A 26,703-nucleotide genomic window follows, 5' to 3' on the forward strand; every position below is an offset into this window, starting at 1 on the left:
GGGGAACACAAGCCACAGCTAGGCAAGTGTTTTTCCACCACAGTCAACCGAGGCACACATTGAAGGAAAGCACATTTCTTGGCTCAGAGTGCAAGAGAACAATGTCTTTGATGTAAGGTTGTCAAAGGAAAACATTGGTCTGGATTTGTGAAGTCATTGTTGACCCTCACCCCTCACATGTGGTGAATGTGGACAGGCTGCCATGTTCAGCTGACCAGCTCTGCCGGCGGGGGTCCTGTGACTCAGATCTTTTGTTTTAAACAGAGGGCTCTGCTCATGGCTGGAGTGAGTGTGTCCCAAACACCCTGATATCCTGCTGAAGCCACCCACACAGCCCTGGTTCACTGGCTTTAGCACACTAGAGCCATTTTAGCCCAGCCAGCCACCCCTATAGGGAACCATACAGCATACCATGCAGCAGAGCTGTGCCCTGTCGGCATTGCACTGACATAAACATAAGAACATTACGCCTTCTTACTGAATGCAAATAGCTCCTGTGAGAAATGGTCTGGTATCACCGTGTCAGCCTTCCCCCTTCTTCTACCTCTGTAAAACTAGGGCCAGATAGTCTCTCACTGGGTACAGATGTATGCTATTCCACATGATACATTCTGCAGGAGCCACAATAATGGAGGAGGCCTGGGTTAAAGTGGTGAATGGGTTGGCTTTGTTAACACTTGCGTTAAAGGCCTGTATTAAAATCAGTGGGGAAGTCTGCTCGGAGCCTCTTAAAAGCACTCAGACCCAATACTGGCTGCTGGAAGCGAGGATGATTCATTACTTTTCCCAATTTACTGATATTTACTCCAGGAGCGTTGTGCCAGCCGGCCCCAAGGCCTGCTCTACCCTGCAGTCAGTGTGGGGGAGGGAGCACCAGGGCAAATGGTGCTAGTCTGGTTCAGTGTTGCCCCAGGAAATGGCACGGCCAAGCTGCTCTCCGAGATGTCCATGGTTCTGTACAAGCTCAGAATGTGAGTCTGTTGCCATTGTGTCTCCACTGCAGGCTAAAACCCTGTTGTGTGCTGTGCAGCTCTCTTTGCTAGCTAGGTATCTCTCCAAGCTTAGCTGTTTTTCTGAGGAGGAAGAGATGATGTTTGACTGGAAGGTAGCAGTGCTTCCTTTCCTTTCCCCCCCACCTCCCAATTCCATCTGCTCCCTTGAACAAGGCCTGTGTGTGTGTGCCGCTCCAGCGCTGCTAATGGAGAGGGCTTCCCAGAATGCATTGTAGCGTGAGGCTGTGCTCTGAATTCAGTGGCTGCTGCTCTCACATCGTCTAGTAGTCCGCGATGAGGGGGAAGGAAGAATGTTTCATTCCATCTTTCCTTCAGCCTTGTGAAATCATGTGAGCTTATAGCTATTAGCCTATTTCTCAATCACTCTCTATCCTTTTTCTCCCTCTCATTTTTCTCTCTCCTCTCTCTTGCTCTCTCCATCTCCTCTCTCTTGCTCGCTCTCTCTGCCTGTGCGTCCACATATTTATTATTTAAACGGGATACACCCTCTCTCTTAATCAAGTGTTTTACTCGTTCTTCTCCCCTTACACATGTGTGGAGTTTGTTTACTGCCCAGTAACACACACAGCATGGGCAGCCAGTCACAGCTCAGTGACGCTTCAGCTTGCCTTGGCTTCACTGAGGAGGGAAGAATATCCCTTTCATACCAAGACATTTTTCCACCGACTTTACCATACCGCCAACTATTTTCGCGTTTTCTTTATATCTGAAAGGTGTTTCCGGTATCAAAGCCGAAACTTTTATTTCCACCAAACAACCGCGTAATCATATTTCTGTCAGAGAAATGTGCATTCACGAGCTTCCTGTCACTCTGGTTACCATGACAATGATCACAACAGGGTCCAAGTTGAATGTCTCTCGCTCCTTCCTGGCTAAAGCAATGGCGATATCAAAGGCAAATGGTGACAAGAATGTGGTGAACATTTGGCTTTTTGAAAGGGGACCATATAAACATTTCCCAATTATTTTTTCAGGCAATGTACCGCAAGTCCAATGTGAATTGGGTATAACAGACCTGCATTAGAATCCACCGCAGGCTCAGAGAGAATCACTCCATACTAATCCATTCACGTCCCCTCTGACTAGCTCATGTAGCCTAGTCATTGGAAACAGACATATTTGTTGACCGGTGTCATTGGTTCAGTGGAAGGGTTCTTGGATGGCACTAGTCCAAACCACTAATTGGTGCGGGTCTACTTGTCTAATGAGAGTATTGATTGATCCATTGTGGGGCTCAGGTCTGGCTGGCTGTGGACACAGTGTGTCTGTCTAAGGTAGGGGGCTGCCCTGGATATGTGGGGCTCAGGTCTGGCTGGCTGTGGACACAGTGTGTCTGTCTAAGGTAGGGGGCTGCCCTGGATATGTGGGGCTCAGGTCTGGCTGGCTGTGGACACACTGTGTCTGTCTGAGGGAAGGGGCTGCCCTGGATATGTGGGGCTCAGTGGTGGCCAATGGTGATTTCATTTAGTAGCAATGAGAATACATGTATGGGAGGACAACATTGCAGAGAGGGTAGAAAGGGGAAACAGGGAGTGACTGAACGACAGAGCTGGAGGTGGAATGTATTCAGAAGGAAAGAGCATATTTAGTGGAGCCAGCCTGCTCCAGGTCATCTGTTGTGGCTGTAATTGCTTGTGTGCTTGGTGGGGAACATGTTCCAAAGTTATACAGCGATCCCCAGGGGGGCGTGGGCGCTGGGAAATAACTTCTGAGCTCGTTAGAGTGTGACGTTCACCTTGGCCAAGCTTTCAGTGTTTGGTTCAGCCCATTGGTTCCCTTCGTCTAGCCACACACACACACACACGATGTATCCCTGGCTGTACCCTATTTAGCCAGCCACCTCCCAGTGGGCAGTTGGGGGTGCATAGCAGCACCCCAGGCCCCGCCCCAGCTCTCAGACTGCCATGCTGTGCTGTTAGAGGCCTTTCATCTGGCTTATAGATATATAATTCATCTGGGATCTGAGGGAGCGGCTCCTCTCATGCCACTGCTACTGCTGAACCAGGGCAAATTAGAATTCTGTTTGGTCCCCCGGAACGCTCCCAATCAACTTCCCCATAGAGCAAGAGAGGACGTGTGTGTGTGTGTCAGGCCAGGATTCCTGTGAATCTGCTCCCCAGCCAGAGAGGCTCCATGTGGAATGAGGTGGTATAATGGAAGTGTTTTCTCTGCTGTTCTTTCTGCCTGGTGCGCTGAGGGTTTTTTCCACTGAGAGGGATCGGGTTTCCACTCCTCGTGGTTGTTTATGCTGTTGTCTCAGGCAGCCCTGCCAACTGTCCCCTGTCAGCCTGCCTGTGGTCTGGGCTCTGGGGCCTCGGCCTGTCTTGGCGCCTGAGCCTGCTCTTAGGAGCCCCAGAAACACAGACAACAGACACCAGACACAGACACCAGACACCAGACACAGACAACAGACACCAGACACAGACAACAGACACCAGACACAGACAACAGACACCAGACACAGACAACAGACACCAGACACAGACAACAGACACCAGACACCGGACAGACACGGACACCGGACAGACACGGACACCGGACAGACACAGGACAGACACCAGACACCACCCACACAGACACCACACATACACCACCCACACACACAGACACCCACCCACCCACACACACAGACACACACAGACACCCACACACACACACAGACACCCACCCACACACAGAGACACCCACCCACACACAGAGACACCCACCCACACACAGAGACACCCACCCACACACAGAGACACCCACCCACACAGAGACACCCACACACACAGAGACACCCACACACACAGAGACACCCACACACACAGAGACACCGTAAGATCTAGGCTAATGACCGACGAGGAGCTAACCTAGCAGTGGCAGACAATTACAACACTAGTATGGCTGAGAGGCCTGAGAAACCTTTCTAGCCATGTTCTCTCTGGTAAACCTCCACGCTTCCCATCCCATCAGTAATCTACTGAGTGTCTTTCACACATGACTGCGTAATCCCGTTACGTCGGGGAAAGGTTTTGACAGCTTTTTCATCCTGGCACGACAAGATGGGTGCAGGCAGAGCTTGATGGCGGATTGTTTTGATGATGTTTTCGTACTCATTTTGGTAAAGGTCACATCCCATCTCCCTGTGTTCCTCCCCCGTGCTTTGTTCATTATCCTGCTCCGCTCCACGGTTATTTTTACCTCCTCCCATAATCCTTAATTAATGGAGCCCTAGTCACAGCGCCTCACATTTATCTCTTACACACACACACACACACACACACACACACACACACACACACACACACACACACACACACACACACTAATTCACACAAACTGATTATATACACATACACACTGGTAGGCAGTGACGTTCCTGCTGAATGTTATGTGAGAAACCATGCTAGCTATTTCTTCTTTCTCTCTCCTTTCATTTGATTCATCTGTAGCACAGTAAATGGGAAACAACTGAGCAGAATTTTCATGAGTTTGGATACTTGGGTCCTTTCAGTGCACAGAAACCATGTTGATACTACACTGGTGTCCTTAACTTCTTAGGGCTGCAATCCCGTTAACGGGATCAATATGACATCAGCCAGTGAAAGTGCAGGGCGCCAAATTCAAAACAGAAATCTCATAATTAAAATTCCTTAAACATACATGTATTTTATACCGTTTTAAAGGTAATCTTGTTGTTAATCCCACCACAGTGTCCGATTTCAAATAGGCTTTACAGTGAAAGCACCACAAATGATTTAGGTCACCACCAACTCACAGAAAAACACAGCCATTTTTCCAGCCAAAGAGAGGAGTCACAAAAAACACAAATGTAGATCAAATTAATCACTAACCTTTGATCTTCATCAGATGACACTCATAGGACTTCATGTTACATGTATGTTTTGTTTGATAAAGTTGATATTTATACCAAAAAAGCGGAGTTTACATTGGCGCGCTACGTTCAGTAGTTCTAAAACATCCGGTGATATTGCAGAGAGCCACATCATTTTACAGAAATACTCATTATAAATGTCGATGAAAATACAATTGTTAGACATGGAAATATAGATATACCTCTCCTTAATGCAACCGCTGTGTCATATTTCAAAAAAACTTTACGGAAAAAGCAAACCATGCAATAATCTGAGAACGGCGCTAAGAAAAAAAAAATCCGCCATGTTGGAGAAATCAGGAATAACATTATAAATATTCCCTTACCTTTGGTGATCTTCATCAGAATGCACTCCCAGGAATCCCAGTTCCACATTAAATGTTTGATTTAGTTCAATAATGTCCAATATTTATGGCTAAGTAGCTAATTGTCTGTAGAAAAGCCATGAAACGTAAATCGCTATCATGTGAAATGCGCATGACCAGGACCTGGCTCTCTGCCAGACCACTGACTCAAACAGCTCCCATCCGGCTCCACATCACAGTAGAAGCCTCATTCAAGTTTCTAAAGACGGTTGATATCTAGTGGAAGCCTTAGGAAGTGCAACATAACCAATATCCCACTGTGTATTCAATAGGGGCTGGGTTGAAAATCGACCAACTTCAGATTTCCCACTTCCTGTTTGGATTTCTTCTCAGGTTTTTGCCTGCCATATGAGTTATGTTATACTCAGACATCATTCAAACAGTTTTAGAAACTTCAGAGTGGTTTCTATCCAATACTAATAATAATATGCATATATTGGCAACTGGGACTGATGAGCAGGCCGTTTACTCTGGGCACCTTTGAGCACCTTTCATCCAAGCTACTCAATACTGCCCCTGCAGCCATAAGAATTTAACGCTAGCATTTTGACTCGAGATGGTAATATAATTTCAAAGGCGGAAATGTGTCAGTCTCCCATAGCGTGTGTTCATTTCGGTTCAGGAGTAGGGAATTGAAAGATTGGCCTCATGTCCAGTGTGAGGTCTTAAGTGGTGTGTTTGATGGGGGTGGGGTTCGTTCTGCCGTTCCCCCGCTTTTCTTTGGCCGCATTCTCATCCTGACAAGATTTGGCTTGGAGAACAACACACAGCTCCCTCCACAGATGTGGGTGTGTCACGCACTAACAGGTTGTTTATTTATCCTAGCTTTGTGAATGTGGGTGTGTTTTTGTGTTGCCAACGTGAGTTTAGTTGTTTTGTCCCTGGCGCCGTTCACAGCGCATTGTAAAGGGCAGTGTTTCAGCTGAGCAATTTAAAAACAGAATAGTGCTTGGTTTCTGACTGCTCTACGTTCTGCAACCTGGCCTAGACATTCAACGGCGTGCTGCTCTTTGCCCCACATAGGCGCGTGTTTGATCTACGTACACACACGTAAGCCTACATTGTTCACGTATGTGTGTATGCTCTCCTCCACTGAGGCACGGCAGGTCTTCAGGCCCTCCCCCTCTCAGGGCTATGAGTTTTCATGCTTCAGCTCATTAGTTGTGGAGTGCGTTGGGGGGGGGGTGTTGTTGAGTGAGGTGCGGAGGCTTGTTACTGTGTGTATTAGCCTACATGCGTGTGAAGGAGCTTGTGGGAAGCTGCTCAAAGTTAATCCCGTCGTGGCCCTCCCAGATCAGCCGCTGAGTTCTGAGGAACTACTGCGGTTACCCCCAGCTGCCTTCTACATTCAGAGGAAGTAGAGTGAGATGGCCCAGTCTTGTTTCTCATTGTTGGGATCCCCCAATGTTAATTTCTAGATCTTTGAGATGCAGGTTTGGTGCAAATGCACTTGGGTGGGATGATGACCCCAAGTGAGTTACTGTAATGACACTTAACAGGTCCCATGGACGTAAGTAAACACTACAGCAGTGCCGTTGTAGCAGTGAGCTAGGCTTTGTTTTGCTGGGATCCTCGTTAAGTATGGCTTTATCTAGCTCGCTGCCATGGCAATAGCACCGGCCTCCTCACTGCTGATAGGCCCAACGTTAATGCACTTCTGATTTGATGGACTCCCTGTTACACGCTCCATTGATCTATATGAATATGCATTATGAAATGGCCTTTTTTATATGGCCAATGCGTGTGCAGTACTAGGTGGAAATCCAATAACCATTCAGAGCACCCTACTAGCTAGTGATGCCATAGCTATCGTAGTGAAAAGCAGATTTACTATTCATTATGGAGATGGCCTGCTGGGCTGCAGGTTTGAAGCTAGCTGGGTGCTTTGTGTGTGTGTGTGTGTGTGTGTGTGTGTGTGTGTGTGTGTGTGTGTGTGTGTGTGTGCATAATGCTTGGGCAGAGTAGTCGACTGGCCCATTTCCCGAATTTGTTTGGGATTCGTGATTCATGATTTAAAGCTCCAGCCTTGCCTCGATGTTTTATGTTCGTGTACGTTAGAGGGTGAAATCTACCCGGCTTATGTAGAGACAGTGTGACTTTTAGAGTAACGTGTGTTGCCCTGTAGTACTGTAGTTGTTCCTTAAATCCGTCTGTCTCCGTCCAATCCCTGTTCTACTACCCGAGTTCCCCTCCTTCGGATTAGTGGCATCCCCTCATCACTGGCAGAGTCCTTAATTAGCTGAAGTGCCTCTAAATCCGTTCACTTTATTTAGAGTCAATCAAGGTAAATAAGGGTGTGCAATTGCCACCAATCCCAGTACCCTGTATGTCAATAACAGGATGGTTGACATTTCAGTGTACAGTATAGCTGCTAACCGTACCATGCCCATCCTGCACCTAGATACAAGCTACTCAATAATAATAATAATAATTAGCCAGCTATCTCTTCATTGAATCCAAACAAACTAGGTAGCTTCTTGGCGAGCATTGGTTTGCTCGGGAAAAGTGCACAGTCTCCTTACTGCTCTCCATTGAAGTTTTCAGAGGCTAGTTAGGACCGGGCAGCATGACTACTGCGACACCTCGAGCATCTCTCGAGCCCCGGACATGTCTCTGTGGATGTCTGTGTATACATGGTGTTTAATATGGAATATCCCCATCTCTGTTAGACTAGGGTGGAGATACTGCACAGGGAAAATAGTCTTACTCTTTCAGAAGGTGAAGGGCAGAAATGGATCCTCATCGCTGGCTAGGCTTAGTATGCAGAGGCATACATTACCATGATTACTCCAGTGCTGTTGGCTTTCTCTCCATCCCTCACCCCCTCTCACACGCTCTCTCTTTCTGTCAGCTCGTTCGGTACATGTGCCCTGTCCCCGCGTTGCTAGGCAACAAGCCCAGTGTGTATTATTATTGTGGCTATGTCAGGCGCTCTGCCTTTCTCTCATTTCTGTTTGTCCAGGAGATGGTAGGATCAGATGCTGAGCTTTGGATGGGAGAAGAGAAAGGAGGATGAGGGAAGGAAGGATGCGTGAAGGGGGAGGAGCACTAAGATGAGTGAGTCAGCAACAAAGAGATGAAGCCTTATGATATGAGGGTAGAAAATATACAGGCTTTTTTCCCCCAGTCTCTCTAGCTTTCCCTGATGCAATGCAGAATATATGGCACAACCTCACTTCACTGAGGTCACTGGCCGAGAAAGACGAGATGATTTACCAGAGAGACTCATTCAAGCAGCAGCACAGAGCTGTATTGGTCAGAGTGCTCTCTCCACAGTGGAGAGATAGAGGTGTAGGGGAACGCCGTCGTGCTCCGAGTATCAGATGAAGTTATTGGATTCCAGCCTCTCCAGCCCCCTGCTCTCAGACCAGAGACTGCTGGGTGGACAGGTGGCGCTGTCCAGTCTGGATGGAGGTCCTGTCTGTCTGGCCTATGGTCTCTCAGGTGAGAGAGATGAGACAGAGCCCCCTCCATCCCATCTCCACCCCCCAGGCCACTCCGTTCATCTTAATGCATCCCTCGTCAGCTTGTTCGTCTTTCCCCCTCCCTACAAAGGCCTCTAATGAAATGAATTACGGGTCAGGGGCTGCACCGCCAATCTGGGTCCTGGTTGCCTAGGTACTGGAGTGGGCCAGACTGGCTCTATTTGCACACTAAACAGGGCTAGCTGCTGCGCCCTTCTCCTATATGAAATGTAAATAGACTGCACAGCCGCCGGGATGGTACACACAGCAGTAAGGGCCTCACTGCTCCTGCTCTCCCCTCATTAGGTAGCTCTCAATAACTCATGTGATCGAGCAAACCATGATTATGACAGCGACGAATGACAGACAGTGTAGGCTGGTGATTGATCATACACTATAACCATAACAGACATTACAGCACTAGAAATTGAATGCCGGAGACTGTGCAGTTGTTTCCATATCTAGCAGAGAGGCATAGAGAGAATAATATGGCAAGTCTCCCAAAATACACTCGCCATGCCCAATGACTATGTGCAGCTGCTGGGGCTGTGGCAGTTTAGCTTTATACATTTTTAGAATGAGAGCATCTGCTGTCGTGGAAAATGCAGTGGTGTGGACCTGATGACAGGCCTGAGTTAGGAGCGGGGGGGGCTACCGATCTGCTTTTCATCTTCTCAGTAGCAGCAGGGGCTTTCAGAATACCCCTCATTGGCGCTGCATGTGCGTGTGTGTGTGTGTGTGAAAGAACGACATCCCGCAGTGAGGTGAAACGTTGGCCTCTGTCTGACCGCAGAGGGAGTGGCTCGATGGAGGGAGACATGAAGCAGAGAGAGAGAGAGATATGACGCAGAGGGGGCATGACGCAGAGTCCTGGCTGTAACATCTCCACCTCCTCTCCACCACCTCAGGCTAAAACAGAGATTGCTTATTTCTACCACCTTTCCCATTTCTCTGATGCCTGCAATTGTTTTTTTGTGCATCCAATTCTTACTCAGTCACATGGTATCGCGTGCCAGAAGGAGTGACGTCATCCAAACCATATCAAAGCATTTATTTCACTCTAATTCCATCCTGTGTGCGCGTGTTGTCTCTGTGTTTGTGTGTGTGTGCGCCTCACTGAGCTATTATCCAGTCTGGCAGACCCACAGACTTCCCCCCCCTCCTCCCGGTCTTCTCCTTGGGGTTCTCTGCCCCTGTCCCTACAGGGTTTGCCACACTCAGAATGCTGATGTGGTCCTCCTCCGAATCACTGGTGGCTTGATGTTGGGGTACCAGGAAGCTCCTCTGAATCTTTTTGTCTCATTAATAGTTCCTCACGGCGTGACGTTTCGCTGCGGGCACGTGGGTCGTACTGGGGTACGGATGTAAAAAAATCCCTCAATCTGCCATTGGTGCCAATTTTTAAATTAACCCAAAGGTTGCCTTGTTAAATCTTGTTCATTCTCTTAAATGAAATACCATGACTGTTTTATCATTAGCTGGGAATGTTTGTGTATTTTCGTGCGCAGGGTGTGCTGTTAGCATGATAACACTCATTAAGACAGACTGGTAGAATAGCTAGCCATCGCTAGCATTCACTTGTTGAAGTAACTTTTCAGTGAAATGGAGTTGACTTGAAACCACGACATGAATATACACTGAAAAAAAAATATAAACGCAACATGTCAAGTGTCCCCATGTTTCATGAGCTGCAATAAAAGATCCCAGAAATTGCACATAGGCACGAAAAAGCTTATTTCTCTCAAATGTTGTGCAAAAATGTGTTTACATCCCTGTTAGTGTACATTTCTCGTTTGCCAAGATAATCCATCCACCTGACAGGTGTGGCATATCATGCAGCTGATTAAACTGCATGATCATTACACAGGTGCACCTTGTGCTGGGGACAGTAAGACCACTCTAAAATGGGCAGTTTTGTCACACAACCCAATGCCACAGATGTGTCAAGTTTTGAGGGGGCGTGCAATTGGCATGCTGACTGCAGGAATATCCACCAGAGCTTTTGCAAGAGAAGTTCATTTCCCTCCCATAAGCTGCCTCCAACATCGTTTTAGAGAATTTGGCAATAGCAGAACACGTGTATGGCGTTGTGTGGGTGAGCGGTTTGCTGATGTCAACGTTGTGAACAGAGTGCCCCATGTTCATGGTGCGGTTGTGATATGGGCACGTGTAAGCTATGGACAACAAACACAGTTGCATTTTATCGATGGCAATTTGAATGCGCAGAGATACCGTGATGAGATCCTGAGGCCCATTGTCGTGTCATTCGTCTGCCGCCATCACCTCATGTTTCAGCATGTTAATACTCTGCCCCATGTCGCAAGGATCTGTCCACAATTCCTGGAAGCTGAAAATGTCCCAGTTCTTCCATGGCCTGCATACTCACCAGACATGTCACCCATTGAGCAAGTTTGGGATGCTCTGCATCGACGTGTACGACATCGTGTTCCAGTTCCCACCAATATCCAGTAACTTTGCATAGCCATAAAGAGGAGTGTGACAACATTCCACAGGCCTGATCAACTTGTCGTGCTGCATGAGGCAAACGGTGGTCACACCAGATACTGACTGGTTTTCTGATCCACGCTCCTATTTTGTTGTTTTTTTAGGTATCTGTAACCATGTATTCCCAGTTATGTGAAATCCATAGATCAGGGCCCAATTAATTTATTTTGATTGACTGATTTCCTTATGAACTGTAACTCAGTAAAATCTTTGAAATAGTAGCATGTTGTGTTTTGTATTTTGTTCAGTGTGTGGTATGTATGTGTATCTATATCTCTATATATCTCATTCACAACATTTGGATGGGAGCTATTATCCAGTTATATAAGAGGCTTGGCTGAACTGCTTTCAATGGGGAAATATTGCTTCCTCAGCCCGCTTCTGTGATTTTCATTGAAACTTTACTTTGCGGTGTGGACCTATAGTCCCTGCAGCTCATGGCGGAGGAGTAGATATGTTCTCTCTCTTTCTCTGTGTGTATATCTGTGCTAGCTGGTCATGTGATATTGTTAAACGTATGGAGAGGCTCAGCCCACGCAGTGGAAAAAGTGAACTCAACCCCACCGCTGCACACAAGCTCCCAGAGGACTGTCTGTTTACTAAGGCTTGCTATAATTTTAGGGGCTTGTTTGTTTTATCATCCCAATGGAATTACGGTAGTTGTGTATCCCGACAGTTTCATGTTCATAAGCAGCGTGTCCAGTCAATGTGTTTGTAAGCCAGATGCAGTTGCTTGCGAGTGGAGACTGGAGATTATTAGCGGTGTGTGTGTTCTCCTCATGGGTCCTACCATGTCAGTGGACAGTGAGGGGGACAGAGGCCTTCACAATAGGACCCTGTGGATCCTATTGGAGATACCTGGGAACAACACACAGTGCTGTCTCAGAATGACATTAGGTTTTTGTGCAGCAACATAATCATCTGTTAGTATCATGGCTATGTAATTAACATGGAATATGTTTACCATAGTATTCCAGACCAGGGTTCTCCCCAAGTTTTTTTTTTAAACAAGGTGGTATGGATTATTGAGGTGAGACCCGGAGGGGTGCTGTGTCCCTGTTTTGACTCAGATTTTTTACATCCTTTAACACTTGAAACACCATTTCCTGCAATCTAGAGCCTAAAATTATAACAAATAAAATAGCAAACACAGTGCACTATATATTATTTTCCACAGCAGTTTTCCAAGAATTATACTAGTAATTTCATTTTTCAATGGTCAACAGAACTGGGACCATGAGGGCCAAGCAAGAGTAATTCAGTGTGTCAGAAAGGCCTGGACTGTTGTGATGTTAGGGGTAGGGCTGGGATGATATGGCTTAAATGTTGTTTTTATTTTTGTTTTTTCTCAAAATAAGCTTTGTTGCACAATTTAAAGGTAAATACACTGCATTTCAAACAGTCGGGAATAATCTAATGAATTCAGGGCTTTGTCAAATTATACCTCGGCTAAATATAATCCTTCAACCATAAGACCCACTAATTATTTTATCAAAATAGTATAACCTGCTTTTTGCTATAATCACTGATCTGGCTTTCAAGACTGTCTATTAAAATTCCCCCTTTATGTTATTACATTTTTTTACCAGACCAATGCATAATGCACAACTTCTGGTAGCAGGCATTATAGAAAATGAACACAGGTCTCATAAACAATCTCTCAAGCACATGCTCACCCGCTCGTATATAGACAGCTAATCTTTATATTTAAAATCGAGCCAACGTGGCTCTATTTGCTTGCTAATACTGTAGAACGGTACATCCTCCTGTCTGGCTCGAACTGTTTGAACAACAGCCTGTTCACGTTGTTTAGAACGTTGAAATCAAGTGGCCTACCTGCATAAGAAGATTATTTCTCAGAATGAGTTCCCAATTCCTTTCTATAAATGTTTGTTATTATTATTCTCATTGCACGTTTATCAAACACAGACTAGACAGCTATCACAAGTCTATGGCCAAAATGCTGCTGGCGGCACCGCGTGACAAACTAAGCATTCATGTTAGTAGGGTCTGCTCTGTTCTTAATTTTGGCGAGTCCAGATGTAAAAAGGGTATTGTTACAAATGTTAACTTCTTGAAACTCCCCATCCCGGATCCGGGATCGTGACTAAAGCCTCAGGCTCATTAGCATAACGCAACGTTAACGATTTCTGAAAATCGCAAATAAAATGAAAATAATGCGCCTACTCTCAAGCTTAGCCTTTTCTTAACAACACTGTCATCTCAGATTTTCAAAATATGCTTTTGAACCATAGCAATTGACTAATTTGTGTAAGAGTATGCTAAGCTAGCTTAGCATTTTGAGTAGCATTTAGCACGCAACATTTTCACAAAAACCAGATAACCAAATAAATAAAATCATTTACCTTTGAAGAGCTTTGGATGTTTTCAATGAGGAGACTCTCAGTTACATACCAAATGCGCAGTTTTTCCTGAAAGCGTCTGTGTGTAGGAGAAATCGCTCCGTTTTGCACATCACATTTGGCTACCGAAACGAACCGAAAATTCAGTCACCTACAACGTCAAACTTTTTCCGAATTAACTCCATAATATCGACCGAAACATGGCAAACGTTGTTTGGAATCAATCCTCAAGGTGTTTTTTCACATATCTCTTCATTGATATATCGTTCGTGGAAGCCTGCATTCTTGTCTAAATTCCATGGAAAAATACTTGCAGCTGACTTTTGCGCACCAATTTCGGCGCAGGACACCGGGCGGACACCTGGTAAATGTGGTCTCTTATGGTCAATCTTCCAATGATATGCCTACAAATACGTCACAATGCTGCAGACACCTTGGGGAAATGACAGAAAGTGCAGACTTACTCCTCTCGCATTCACAGCCATATAAGGAGACAATGGAAAACAGAGCCTCAAAAATCCTGCTCATTTCCTGGCTGCCGTCTCATCTTGGTTTTGCCTGAAGCTCACGTTCTAGGGCACGCACAGAAAATATCTTTGCAGTTCTGGACACGTCAGAGTGTTTTCTTTCGAAAGCTATCAATTATATGCATAGTTGAGCATCTTTTTGTGACAAAATATCTTGTTTAAAACGGGAACGTTTTTCATCCAAAAATGAAATTGCGCCCCTAGAGTTTCAACAGGTTAAGTTCTCCTCTATTACAGTAAAATAATGTCTTAATGTGTTTTGGTGTCCAAATCACAAAATAGCCAATTAAATTGATTTGAAGACCCCAAAAAACACTTCTGTTTTAAGAAAAAAACGTAAGTATATGCAAATGTACATAATTTGCCTACACGTCAATGTGTAGGTGATAGCCTATGCATATTGGCTACACCCTCTCATGTCCACACCGATGCTGACATGAGGGAGGCACCAGAAAATGTAGCCAGACTTTTTAATTACATATAAACAGTGGGGCAAAAAAGTATTTAGTCAGCCACCAATTGTGCAAGTTCTCCCACTTAAAAAGATGAGGCCTGTAATTTTCATCAAAGGTACCCTTCAACTATGACAAACAAAATGAGAAAAAGAAATCCAGAAAATCACATTGTAGGATTTTTTATGAATTTATTTGCAAATTATGGTGGAAAATAAGTATTTGGTCACCTACAAACAAGCAAGATTTCTGGCTCTCACAGACCTGTAACCTCTTCTTTAAGAGGCTCCTCTGTCCTCCACTCGTTACCTGTATTAATGGCATCTGTTTGAACGTGTTATCAGTATAAAAGACACCTGTCCACAACCTCAAACAGTCACACTCCAAACTCCACTATGGCCAAGACCAAAGAGCTGTCAAAGGACACAGGAAACAAAATTGTAGACCTGCACCAGGCTGGGACTGAATCTGCAATTTTGCAGGGCTCTGGCAGTGCTCCTCCTGCTCCTCCTTGCACAAAGGCGGAGGTAGCGGTCCTGCTGCTGGGATGTTGCCCTCCTACGGCCTCCTCCACGTCTCCTGATGTACTGGCCTGTCTCCTGGTAGCGCCTCCATGCTCTGACACTACGCTGACAGACACAGCAAACCTTCTTGCCACATCTCGCATTGATGTGCCATCCTGGATGAGCTGCACCACCTGAGCCACTTGTGTGGGTTGTAGACTCCGTCTCGTGCTACCACTAGAGTGAAAGCACCGCCAGCATTCAAAAGTGACCAAAACATCAGCCAGGAAGCATAGGAACTGAGAAGTGGTCTGTGCTCCCCACCTGCAGAACCACTCCGTTATTGGGGGTGTCTTGCTAATTGCCTTTAATTTCCACCGGTTGTCTATTCCATATGCACAACAGCATGTGAAATTTATTGTCAATCAGTGTTGCTTCCTAAGTGGACAGTTTGATTTCACAGAAGTGTGATTGACTTGGAGTTACATTGTGTTGTTTAGGTGTTCCCTTTATTTTTTTGAGCAGTGTATATATATATATATATATGTATATAAAAAAATAATTAAATTCCATGTCAATTTACAATGCACGATAATGGTCCTATTACATATGTGTTCCCGGGCAATGACGTTATCTCTACCGCAAAATGTCGATAGCGACAATTGATCACTTTTAAAAATGCTGGTCTGTACCTTTTTCTGACCGTAGAATTCTGCTCCGGCATAAAATGTTTAATTTTTTTTCAAGACAATAAGCATCGCTGATTGATATGCTGCAGGTTTTTATGGTATGGTAGCGAGATGTTTTATTTTTCCTAATTGTCTTGGGAAGTCAAGGTACCAGGCAAGCAGGCTGCATTGCAGCAGCTTGATTATTTGATTGACCGTTCTCGTTGCCTAGTGATGGACTTTAGTCCTGCTTCAGAAGCATCATTCCTTTCTAGACCAGTAAAATTTCCAGAGGGATTTTTCTTAACGTTAAGGATCCCAACTTAATTTTAATGTTTAAATGTTCACACCCCTAATTGAAACCAGCGTTTCTCATGTTCTATTGGTTTTCAAATCAACTTTCTTTCATTGTCCATCAGCAAAAGGCATGATCCTAGTCATATTAGAAACCCATGATCATTGTTGGATCTTTAGATCTCCCCTCTTTCAAAGTTTCAAACATATTTTCATCTCTGTCACATAAAACTGTTCACATGTGCGGTGCGCATTTGAGAGCGGTGTTTTACTGCTAATTGCATTTTGGAACGTTCACACGTATAGTCAACTGCCATGTACTCCTTGCTCCGCTTATATTGTGAAGAACTATTTGATCAACTTTTTAATTTAAATGTTCTGATCTGTTGCATCAGCCTTATTGCTTTTTTGAAATTATTTTTTTTATGTAAAGTGGTATGATTTGGGGATATAGCGTCCCTCAACTGTCCCAGAGTCAGTTTGGAATATTTATTTCTCCCACAGAATGACAAGCCACATTTTTTTTTTTTACATAGCGGTGCAGCCAAGTCCAAAATGTGGCAAAGCGCCCCTCTTACGTTCTTTGGGGAGAGCCCTGCAGACATCAAAGAAGATACAAGTCATAGAGGCATAGTTATAAAACGTCTATTTTCTGCCACAGTGTAGTGTAGAAGCAGGAGAAGAGGTGAGGGCTCTGTGTAGTGTAGAAGCAGGAGAAGAGGTGAGGGCTCTGTGTAGTGTAGAAGCAGGAGAAAGAGGTGAGGGCTCTGTGTAGTGTAGAAGCAGGAGAAGAGGTGAGAGCTCTGTGTAGTGTTGAAGCAGGAGAAGAGGTGAGGGCTCTGTGTAGTGTAGAAGCAGGAGAAGAGGTGAGGGCTCTGTGTAGTGTAGAAGCAGGAGAAGAGGTGAGAGCTCTGTATAGTGTAGAAGCAGGAGAAGAGGTGAGGGCTCTGTGTAGTGTAGAAGCAGGAGAAAGAGGTGAGGGCTCTGTGTAGTGTAGAAGCAGGAGAAAGAGGTGAGGGCTCTGTGTAGTGTAGAAGCAGGAGAAAGAGGTGAGGGCTCTGTGTAGTGTAGAAGCAGGAGAAAGAGGTGAGGGCTCTGTGTAGTGTAGAAGCAGGAGAAAGAGGTGAGGGCTCTGTGTAGTGTAGAAGCAGGAGAAAGAGGTGAGGGCTCTGTGTAGTGTAGAAGCAGGAGAAAGAGGTGAGGGCTCTGTGTAGTGTAGAAGCAGGAGAAAGAGGTGAGGGCTCTGTGTAGTGTAGAAGCAGGAGAAAGAGGTGAGGGCTCTGTGTAGTGTAGAAGCAGGAGAAAGAGGTGAGGGCTCTGTGTAGTGTTGAAGCAGGAGAAAGAGGAGGACTGTCAATGTTGTGTTGAAGCAGGAGAAAGAGGAGGACTGACAATGTTGTGTTGAAGCAGGAGAAGGAGGACTGACAATGTTGTGTTGAAGCAGGAGAAAGAGGACTGTCAATGTAGTGTTGAAGCAGGAGAAAGAGGACTGTCAATGTAGTGTTGAAGCAGGAGAAAGAGGACTGTCAATGTAGTGTTGAAGCAGGAGAAAGAGGACTGTCAATGTAGTGTTGAAGCAGGAGAAAGAGGACTGTCAATGTTGTGTTGAAGCAGGAGGAGGACTGTCAATGTTGTGTTGAAGCAGGAGAAAGAGGACTGTCAATGTTGTGTTGAAGCAGGAGAAAGAGGACTGTCAATGTAGTGTTGAAGCAGGAGAAAGAGGACTGTCAATGTAGTGTTGAAGCAGGAGAAAGAGGACTGTCAATGTAGTGTTGAAGCAGGAGAAAGAGGACTGTCAATGTAGTGTTGAAGCAGGAGAAAGAGGACTGTCAATGTAGTGTTGAAGCAGGAGAAAAACTGATGTAGTGTTGAAGCAGGAGAAAGAGGACTGTCAATGTAGTGTTGAAGCAGGAGAAAGAGGACTGTCAATGTTGTGTTGAAGCAGGAGAAAGCACTTTAGAGTCTAACCTCCAGCTCTGCTGACCAGGGGTCAGTCTCAGTAAAAACATCCCCATTGGGAACCCATAAAAGACCACATTCTTCACTCGTCTACTGGGTCAGTGCGATGAACCCTGCCTCTGTTGGGATAGTCTGATTCAGGCTAAGAGTAACATCTCTAACCTGTGTGTGAACCCACCCACCCTCTCCAAGCACCAATCATAGTTGAGAATAGTCAGCTAGCTAGCAAGCCGATGCTTTTTGCTTTAGCTTTGTCTAATGCCTCAAGTGCATGACACAAGTGCCTGGAAGGGCTGTCACCAAAACAACCCACATCAAAGACTGTTTATGTAGACCTTTAACATGGCTGCCATGTGCACCGTGTTTATGGGGTTGAAATTGAACGGATAATGCATTTCCAATAAGATATTTCAAGCAAAATAAGGAAGGTATGTCACTTTCCCTGAAAATGTAACATTTACACTTACCACACTTATTGAAATGTTGCTGTTCCTTGATAGCAGATCAACTTTCTCTCCAATAGGCCTTTAGCATTTGCAATTTGGCTCCTGGTGAGCTGCTCTTCCACTGTAAGCAGTGCTGTGAGGATGACGTGGGCTTTATTTACCTAGCCTCCCAGACAAAACAATGTCAAAGTGAAACTGTCGGTGAGGTCATTTCATTACTCATGTAGGTAATGCTGAAGCAAGATAACTGTTCAACATTGCATCGATTGCTTTGAAAAAAATCTGACCGCCCCCAGGGTAGACCCTGTTTACAGAGTGGCAGGAAGGGACCCCTGGAGGGTGTGGACAGACTGCACACATGGTGTGTATTTATGGGATTGGAAGGAAGAGAGCCAGGGTGTGTTGTGTTCAGTGTAAAAGAGCGGGAGCGGATGCTGCAGGATCCAGCATTGGACCAGGGCCTCGGCCTCTCTACAGTACCTTACAGTGCATAGACTTACTCATATGTGATGAATTAGAGCTGTTGGCTTGTGGAGAGAGGCCCCTCTGTGTGACGCACACACAGACTGATAGCAGATGCTGTGCAGCTTTTGAATGGGGTGGAAGGCGGAGGAAATTAGGCCTGTGTTTTGGAATGGATGTTATTGTGTTTCCTCTTAGGGTTCTGTGTCGTCTGTGTTCCTCTCCGTTCCTCTCCCCACTAAGAGATGAGAGCTCAGAACACACAGATAATGCATTGAAGACTCTCTGCCAAAAAAACCCTAGAGGAACTGACTGAGGACTCAATAACACACTTTCTTAGCCCCTGTGCCAAAACCACCCCAGAATCCTTGAAGACAACCTGATAACACAATTACGTCAAGAAGCACAGCATCTGAAAACTGATGTTGTCTATAATAATAAAGGACTGTGGTATAATATAGTTATTACATGATTTTTTTAAAGTGGAGAGAGAAGCTTCAATAAATAGTGTTCTACTAAGCCAGTCACTTATACAGTACAAACCATGTAGGAAAACGTAATAGGTTCTTATTGACCCTCCCATGGGCATTACAGGCACCAACATACACACTCAGTTATAGCGGAGTGGAAATTGTACTTGGTTTAGTTGTTAGAAAAATAATTGTAATATCAATCTAATATGAAACTGTTTCACACCACTAACATCAAAGGCTGGTTTCAGTCACAATGTGTGAATTTACAATGGAGGTTTGGAGTTGTAGATTAGATGATCCTAAAATAGTGTGGAGTTTATTGTTCTAGATAGCTCAAACTAGGTCGGCACACTATGTGTGGGTCATATAATCTTTGTTTATCTCTGTTAGTGGTTGACCCCTTTGCCACTTTGTGCTGCTTAATGTGAGCTTGGAGTGTGTGGGGCTTTGGGGGACGGGGCCAGAGAACAGGGGTGGAGGCAGAGGTTTGCTGCGTGTCGCATTCCTTATGCCAGGAGGAGAGGGGAGCAGTGTTCCTCTGACTGTGTGTGTCGCTGGCTCTGGGATATAAATAGCTGTCTTTGAGTAGGAGAGCTGCAGAGGGAGGACCATGGCGCCAGGGCAGAGCTGAGTGCCAGGCAGCGTTCCTGGGTAGTGGAGAGAGGGAGGAGGGGCAGGCGCCAGGGCAGAGCTGAGTGCCAGGCAGCATTCCCGGGTAGTGGAGAGAGGGAGGAGGGGCAGGCTCCAGGGCAGAGCTGAGTGCCAGGCAGCGTTCCTGGGTAGTGGAGAGAGGGAGGAGGGGCAGGCTCCAGGGCAGAGCTGAGTGCCAGGCAGCGTTCCTGGGTAGTGGAGAGAGGAGGGGCAGGCTCCAGGGCAGAGCTGAGTGCCAGGCAGCGTTCCTGGGTAGTGGAGAGAGGGAGGCGGGGCAGGCTCCAGGGCAGAGCTAAGTGCCAGGCAGCGTTCCTGGGTAGTGGAGAGAGAGAGAGGAGGGGCAGGCTCCAGGGCAGAGCTGAGTGCCAGGCAGCGTTCCTGGGTAGTGGAGAGAGGGAGGCGGGGCAGGCTCCAGGGCAGAGCTAAGTGCCAGGCAGCGTTCCTGGGTAGTGGAGAGAGAGAGGAGTGGCAGGCTCCAGCCCATGCATTATGCATTATGAAGGAGAAAATGATTGAGGAACTCTTTACATATAATTTATTCATAAGAGCTCGGAAGCGACTTCTCCACATGCAGACAGGGCAGTGGATACTAAAGAGAATAGGGCTAATCTAGTAGCATGGTGATTCAGCAGGAGGGAACTGGGCAAGAGAGGCCATACTAAGCTTACAGCAGAATAGGCCTCACTATGAAAACACTGCAGATGGTTTAGTAAGGCATCACTAGCTCACTGCAGAGTTGGCCTTTACTATAAAAACACTGCAGAGGGTTTAGCAAGGCCTCACTTGCTCACTAGTATGTAAAAGAGGTATCATGCTTGCACCTAGCAGTGGGTTCAGAAAGTCCTCCCACACTAGCACACCACTCCCTGCAGCACACTAGCACACCACTCCATGCAGCACACTAGCACACCACTCCCTCCAAGCACACCACTCCCTCCAAGCACATCACTCCATGCAGCACATCGCTCCCTGCTAGCACACCACTCCCTGCAGCACACAAGCACACCACTCCCTGCAAGCACATCACTCCCTCCAGCACACTAGCACACCACTCCCTGCAAGCACATCACTCCCTGCAGCACACTACCACACCACTCCCTGCAGCATACTAGCATATCACTCCAAGCAGCACACTAGCACACCACTGCTTCCAAGCACACCACTCCCTGCAAGCACATCACTCCCTGCAGCACACTAGCACACCACTCCCTGCAGCACACTAGCAGACCACTCCCTCCAAGCATACCACTCCCTGCAGCACACTAGCACACCACTCCCTCCAAGCACACCACTCCCTGCAGCACACTAGCAGACCACTCCCTCCAAGCATACCACTCCCTGCAGCACACTAGCACACCACTCCCTACTAGCACACCACCCCCTGCTAGCACACCACCCCCTGCTAGCACACCAACACTGTGTAGTATGTATGTTCGGCAGGGTAGGGCAGCAGGGCTGTTGTCCAGACGTGCCATATCCCTGAAGACATTCCTCAGCTGTTACCGGGAGTCATGAAAGCAGAGATGTTTGTCTCCTCCTGTCCAACAGAAAAAAAGAAAAAAAAATTGTAAAAACGTTTTACTGGCATTCCACAATTTCGCCCAACCTAAATTATTCTCCTCATGTTTTTGACATCAAGACATTGGTTTCATTTAGGAATGTCTTTTGTGTGAATAAGGGATTAGCTACTTTTCAGGATTGTATTAAAATCTTGCTTAGACTTGCTTCCGTAGGCCTGTCTTTCACCCGCATTGGCCACTATAGTATCTCTCTCACCCTATGGATATGGCAGAGCATTGAAACCCCCTACTCTTCCAGGGTGGAGAGTTGGGTCTGGAACAGGGGCATTATCCCGCGCTCTTCCTCACCTTTTGAAACCAGAGTGCAGGTGTAATTGTTGATATTGGGTAGCGTGATGTACTGCTAATGGGATCAATGTGTGGCGGGCGGAAATGTGTTTTCTGTGGAGGCGAGTGGCCCGGTGCTAACGTGTCTCTTTCCATCTCCCTCTCTCTCGCTCGCTCTCTCCTTTGGCAGACGGTCGATGACGATGCGATGGAAGCGTGAATGAGGTTTGGCGTGGCGATAGCTGAACGATGCCCAAGGGTGGGGGTTCAAAAACCCCCCAGCTGGAAGACTTCCCACTCAACACTGACATGGTGGAGAAGCAGGGTGGGAAGAAGGTAAGAAACACACGCATCACACACGTACTGTCACACCACAAATCTACACACATATACACACACACACGGCCCTTACCACTCCCGCTGCGGAGTCCTGCATCGAGGGGTCATGTCTTCATTACACAGTACAAATCACTATGGACTTTAATAAGCAGCTTGATGGGAGTTTGCATTCAACTGGCTAAGAGCCCATTGTTGCTTTTTTGGGGGATTATTTCTTATGACTGAGGTCCTATTTTGGGTTTAGGCTATGGTGACATTTCGACAGTGGAAGAAAAAGCTTGTTGAGAACACTTACAATACAAGTTTGCAAAGTGCACTTTTGTCAAACTTTTTTTATTTTTTTTATTTAACCTACGTGAATTATTGCGTCACTTGCAATTTATACACGTGTCCCGCTCTCTAAAACATTCTTTGCTACTATATTGAATGTGCTATGAATAACATCACACAACCCTCCCCTTTAAACACGGACGTGCTTTCTGTTTTTCTAGATGTAGCCTCGAGCCAGGGAAATGGCTGTATGTAGTGTTGCATCAGCTTAATGACTAATGATATAGCATAGGTTATGTGCGTTCGCCAGCCAGCTATATATGGCTCATCTGAATAGGGAGTCCAGGTTTTATCTATGAACTAATCTTCTTTATTTTTGACCAAAGAAGTGGAGGCTGCTGGCACTGTGTGGCAAATTTCGATCCTCATCAAACGCAGCGTTAAGTTGCTGGGCAGGCAGGCCAGGGCATTCTGCTGCAGTCAGCCTGACACTGAGACTCTACTCTTTCAGACAAAACAAGAGAGTATAGTTCCTAGAGATTTTCACCCTAGATGCTATGTTAGACCACTGAAATAAATTCCCAGAAGTGGATTCTAATGAACAGAGCTGTTAATTAGATGTGAACAGAGTTGTAATGGTAACGTAATAACAGGTGTCATTTCCTGTGTTATTGTTTCTCCACATGGTTGTGATACTAGGGATTAGGTTGTCATTTCAGTGGTGTTTTCCCCTAGGTAGTGGGGAGAGCTGTCCCTTCAAATGGCAGCTAAAGCCTGCCTGTGTTTTTGTGAACGTGTGGCTTTTCATGCTGGCAACGGTGAGCTTCGACGCAGAATGATGACATCATGGTAATCGTGGTTCAGCAGCAGCAGCAGTGAACCCGGAGGTGCAGTTTACACGCGTGTCGGCTATGTACAACCTTCCGCACAGAATTGCATCAGACTCTGGGGGGGAGAGGAGGAGCGAGAGCATTGCTAGGAGACCAGTAAACACGGTTTCTCATGAAGGCAGCCTTGAAGCAGTGTCTCACAGTTGTCTTAATTCAGCTCTTTTTTTTCTGCCTAGCGCTAACGCCTCTGTCTGTCTTGACATGTTGTTTTGTGTGTGCCTGTGTCAGCTGTCTGTATACTGTGTACTGTCTTTCTGTTTGGAAATTCCTCCTACATGTAGACCTATGTATATTGTCTCTCGTTCCCTCCCTCACTCTCGCTGGTGTACAGAGTTACTGCTAAGCCCAGCTCGAAGCAGCAGGAAGAGCTTGCTGTGTGTCTATGCTGTACTGTAAGGATGACATCATAGTCTCGTGACTGTAGGAGGGCTGGGGGCTTGGACTTGCCAGGGTGGGCTGCAGAGCGTGCCACTGTGCAGTGTGCAGCAGTGGGAACGAGCCTGAGAAAGAGCGTGTGTTCTGCTACATGCCACCTTTTTATCTGACCGGATCGTGTCCTGCATCCCAGCTCTGTGGTAAACAGCCACCTACACAGGGCTCTTTAATGAGCCTTCCTTACCACAGTCAGCACCCGGCCAACAACTCAGCTGCTCTGGCCCTCCTGTAAATCTAGTGGTTAGAAAAACAGGCATTACATAAGGTTGTATTTGTTTTATAATCGTTTGCTATGTTTTTACTTACAGCAATCATTCAAATCTGCGTTCAGAGTTCTTTTAACTTTGACTACAAACTTAAATCACCAAGTTGCAGTTTACTAGCCTGATATTTGAGTATACAAGCAGGATATTGCATAGTGGAGAGATCTATTTTCCTGTCTTTGGAACACTGTACACTGAAATCCTTGCTCTCCTTAGAGCTGAATGTGAGAGCAGAGCAGACGTGCTGCATGGTCCTTTAACAGCAGTCTTTTGAGGGAGAGGCAGCGCTGTGCTGTATAGACACAACGTCCGCCGAAGGGAGCCATTGGTGACGGAGCAAAGGGGTCTTCTGATGGGATCCAGTTGCCGTGAACCACAGACTCCTGCGGTGTTACCTCTCCTTCCAGCTCTCTCTTCCAATCTGGGACTGTCTGTGCTGCTCTGCTGCCGGAGCGCCGAGACGAAATTCCATGGAAAAGTCACGCTCTGCAAATCCCCTAATCTTTGGAAGTCTCGGGGCAGACAGAAGCACACTGCAGTGTAAAGCTTTGGGATACGCAGCTGCCACCTGCCTGTCTCTCTTTGTGTCCTTCTGCCAGTGTGTCCTGTCCTGGATGGGCTGTGTCCCTGTGTCTCTGTCTGTCCAGGCTCTGTCTTCTCCCAGTGCTAAGGGAAGTCTCCAACATTAGGGAAGGTCTACAAATGGTGGTTAGAGCATTGGTCCGGTAACTGAAAGGTTGCTAGATCGAGCTGAGAATGTAAAAATCTGTTGTTCTGCCCCTGAACAAGGCCACTGTTACTAGGCCGTCATTGTAAATAAGAATTTGTTTTTAACTGACTTGCCTAGTTAAATAAAGGGTAAATAAATAAAAAATGTAAAGTCCCTTTTTCAGGACCCTGTCTTTCAAAAATAATTTGTAAAATTCCAAATAACTTCACAGATCTTCATTGTAAAGGGTTTAAACACTGTTTCCCTGCTTGTTCAATGAACCATAAATAATTCATGAACATGTACCTGTGGAACGGTCGTTAAGACACAAACAGCTTACAGGCGGTAGGCAATTAAGGTCACAGTTATGAACTTAGGACACTATAAAGAGGCATTTCTACGGACTCTGAAAACCACCAAAAGAAAGATGCCCAAGGTCGCTGGTCATCTGCGTGAACGTGCCTGAGGCATGAGGACTGCAGATGTGGCCAGGGCAATAAATGTCAATGTCCATACAGTGAGACGCCTAAGAGGGCGCTACAGGGAGACAGGACGGACAGCTGATCGTCCTCGCAGTGGCAGACCATATGTAGCAACACCTGCATAGGATCGGTACATCTGAAAATCACACCTGCGGGACAGGTACAGGGTGGCAACAACAACTGTCCGGGTTACACCAGGAACGCACAATTCCTCCATCAGTGATCAGACTGTCCGCAATAGGCTGAGAGAGGCTGGACTGAGGGCTTGTAGGCCTGTTGTAAGGCAGGTCCTCACCAGACATCACCGGCAACAACGTCGCCTACAGGCACAAACCCACCGTCGCTGGACCAGGTAGGACTGGCAAAAAGTGCTCTTCACTGATGTTGCGGTTTTGTCTCACCAGGGGGGATGGTCGGATTCACGTTTATCATCAAAGGAATGAGCGTTACACCGAGGCCTGTACTCTGGAGAGGGATCGAGGTGGAGGGTCCGTCATGGTCTGGGGCGGTGTGTCACAGCATCATCGGACTGAGCTTGTTGTCATTGCAGGCAATCTCAACGCTGTGTGTTACAGGGAAGATATCCTCCTCCCTCATGTAGTAACCTTCCTGCAGGCTCATCCTGACATGACCCTCCAGCATGACAATGCCACCAGCCATACTGCTCGTTCTGTGCGTGATTTCCTGCAAGACAGGAATGTCAGTGTTCTGTCATGGCCAGCGAAGAGCCCGGATCTCAATCCCATTGAGCATGGAATCGGAGGGTGAGGGCTAGGTCCATTCCCGGGAGGAATGGGAGGAACTTGCAGGTGCCTTGGAGGAAGAGTGGGGTAACATCTCACAGCAAGAACTGGCAAATCTGGTGCAGTCCATGAGGAGGAGATGCACTGCAGTACTTAATGCAGCTGGTGGCCACACCAGATACTGACTGGTGTATCTGACTGTTATTTTGATTTTGACCCCCCCTTTGTTCAGGGACACATTATTCCATTTCAGTTAGTCACATGTCTGTGGAACTTGTTCAGTTTATGTCTGTTTTTGAATCTTATGTTCATACAAATATTTACACATGTTAAGTTGCTGAAAATAAACACAGTAAGAGGACGTTTCTTTTTTTGCTGAGTTTAGCTGTGCAATACGGTGTTCATGTTTTCTTTCTTATTTGCCAGGATAAAGTATTGTCAAACAAGACTCCTAAATTGGACCGCAGCGATGGCGTCAAAGAGATGAAAGAGAAGGCATCCAAAAGGAAGCTTCCCTTCACTGTTGGAGCCAATGGAGACCAGAAAGATTCTGACTCAGGTAAGACTGGAGGGGATGTGACGTGACATCACTTCCTCAGATTTGCAGCCAGGAAGTGTAGTTTTGCATGCTGGAAGAATGAAATTATGACATTTTATTAGTTGCATACACATATTTAGCAGCTGTTACTCAGGGTGTAGTAAA

General features: G+C 46.3%; 1 protein-coding gene across 4 annotated transcripts in view; it reads left to right on the top strand.

Moving 5' to 3' along the window:
- LOC135547880 (ankyrin repeat domain-containing protein 11-like) overlaps positions 1–26,703 on the top strand; it is a 150,842-nt gene that overhangs the window by 104,069 nt on the left and 20,070 nt on the right. For 3 of the 4 annotated variants that reach the window (XM_064977095.1, XM_064977110.1, XM_064977100.1), the window contains 2 exons: positions 22,060–22,205; positions 26,427–26,559. In XM_064977095.1, the coding sequence (XP_064833167.1) occupies positions 22,119–22,205; positions 26,427–26,559 (220 nt within the window). In that variant the 5' untranslated portion in view covers positions 22,060–22,118. Of the gene's footprint in view, positions 1–8,253; positions 8,313–22,059; positions 22,206–26,426; positions 26,560–26,703 lie in introns of those variants that run through there. The other variant, XM_064977105.1, reaches the window with a different exon arrangement.

Source organism: Oncorhynchus masou, chromosome 1 (genome assembly GCF_036934945.1).
Source record: "Oncorhynchus masou masou isolate Uvic2021 chromosome 1, UVic_Omas_1.1, whole genome shotgun sequence".
Classification (NCBI taxonomy): Eukaryota; Metazoa; Chordata; class Actinopteri; order Salmoniformes; family Salmonidae; genus Oncorhynchus; species Oncorhynchus masou.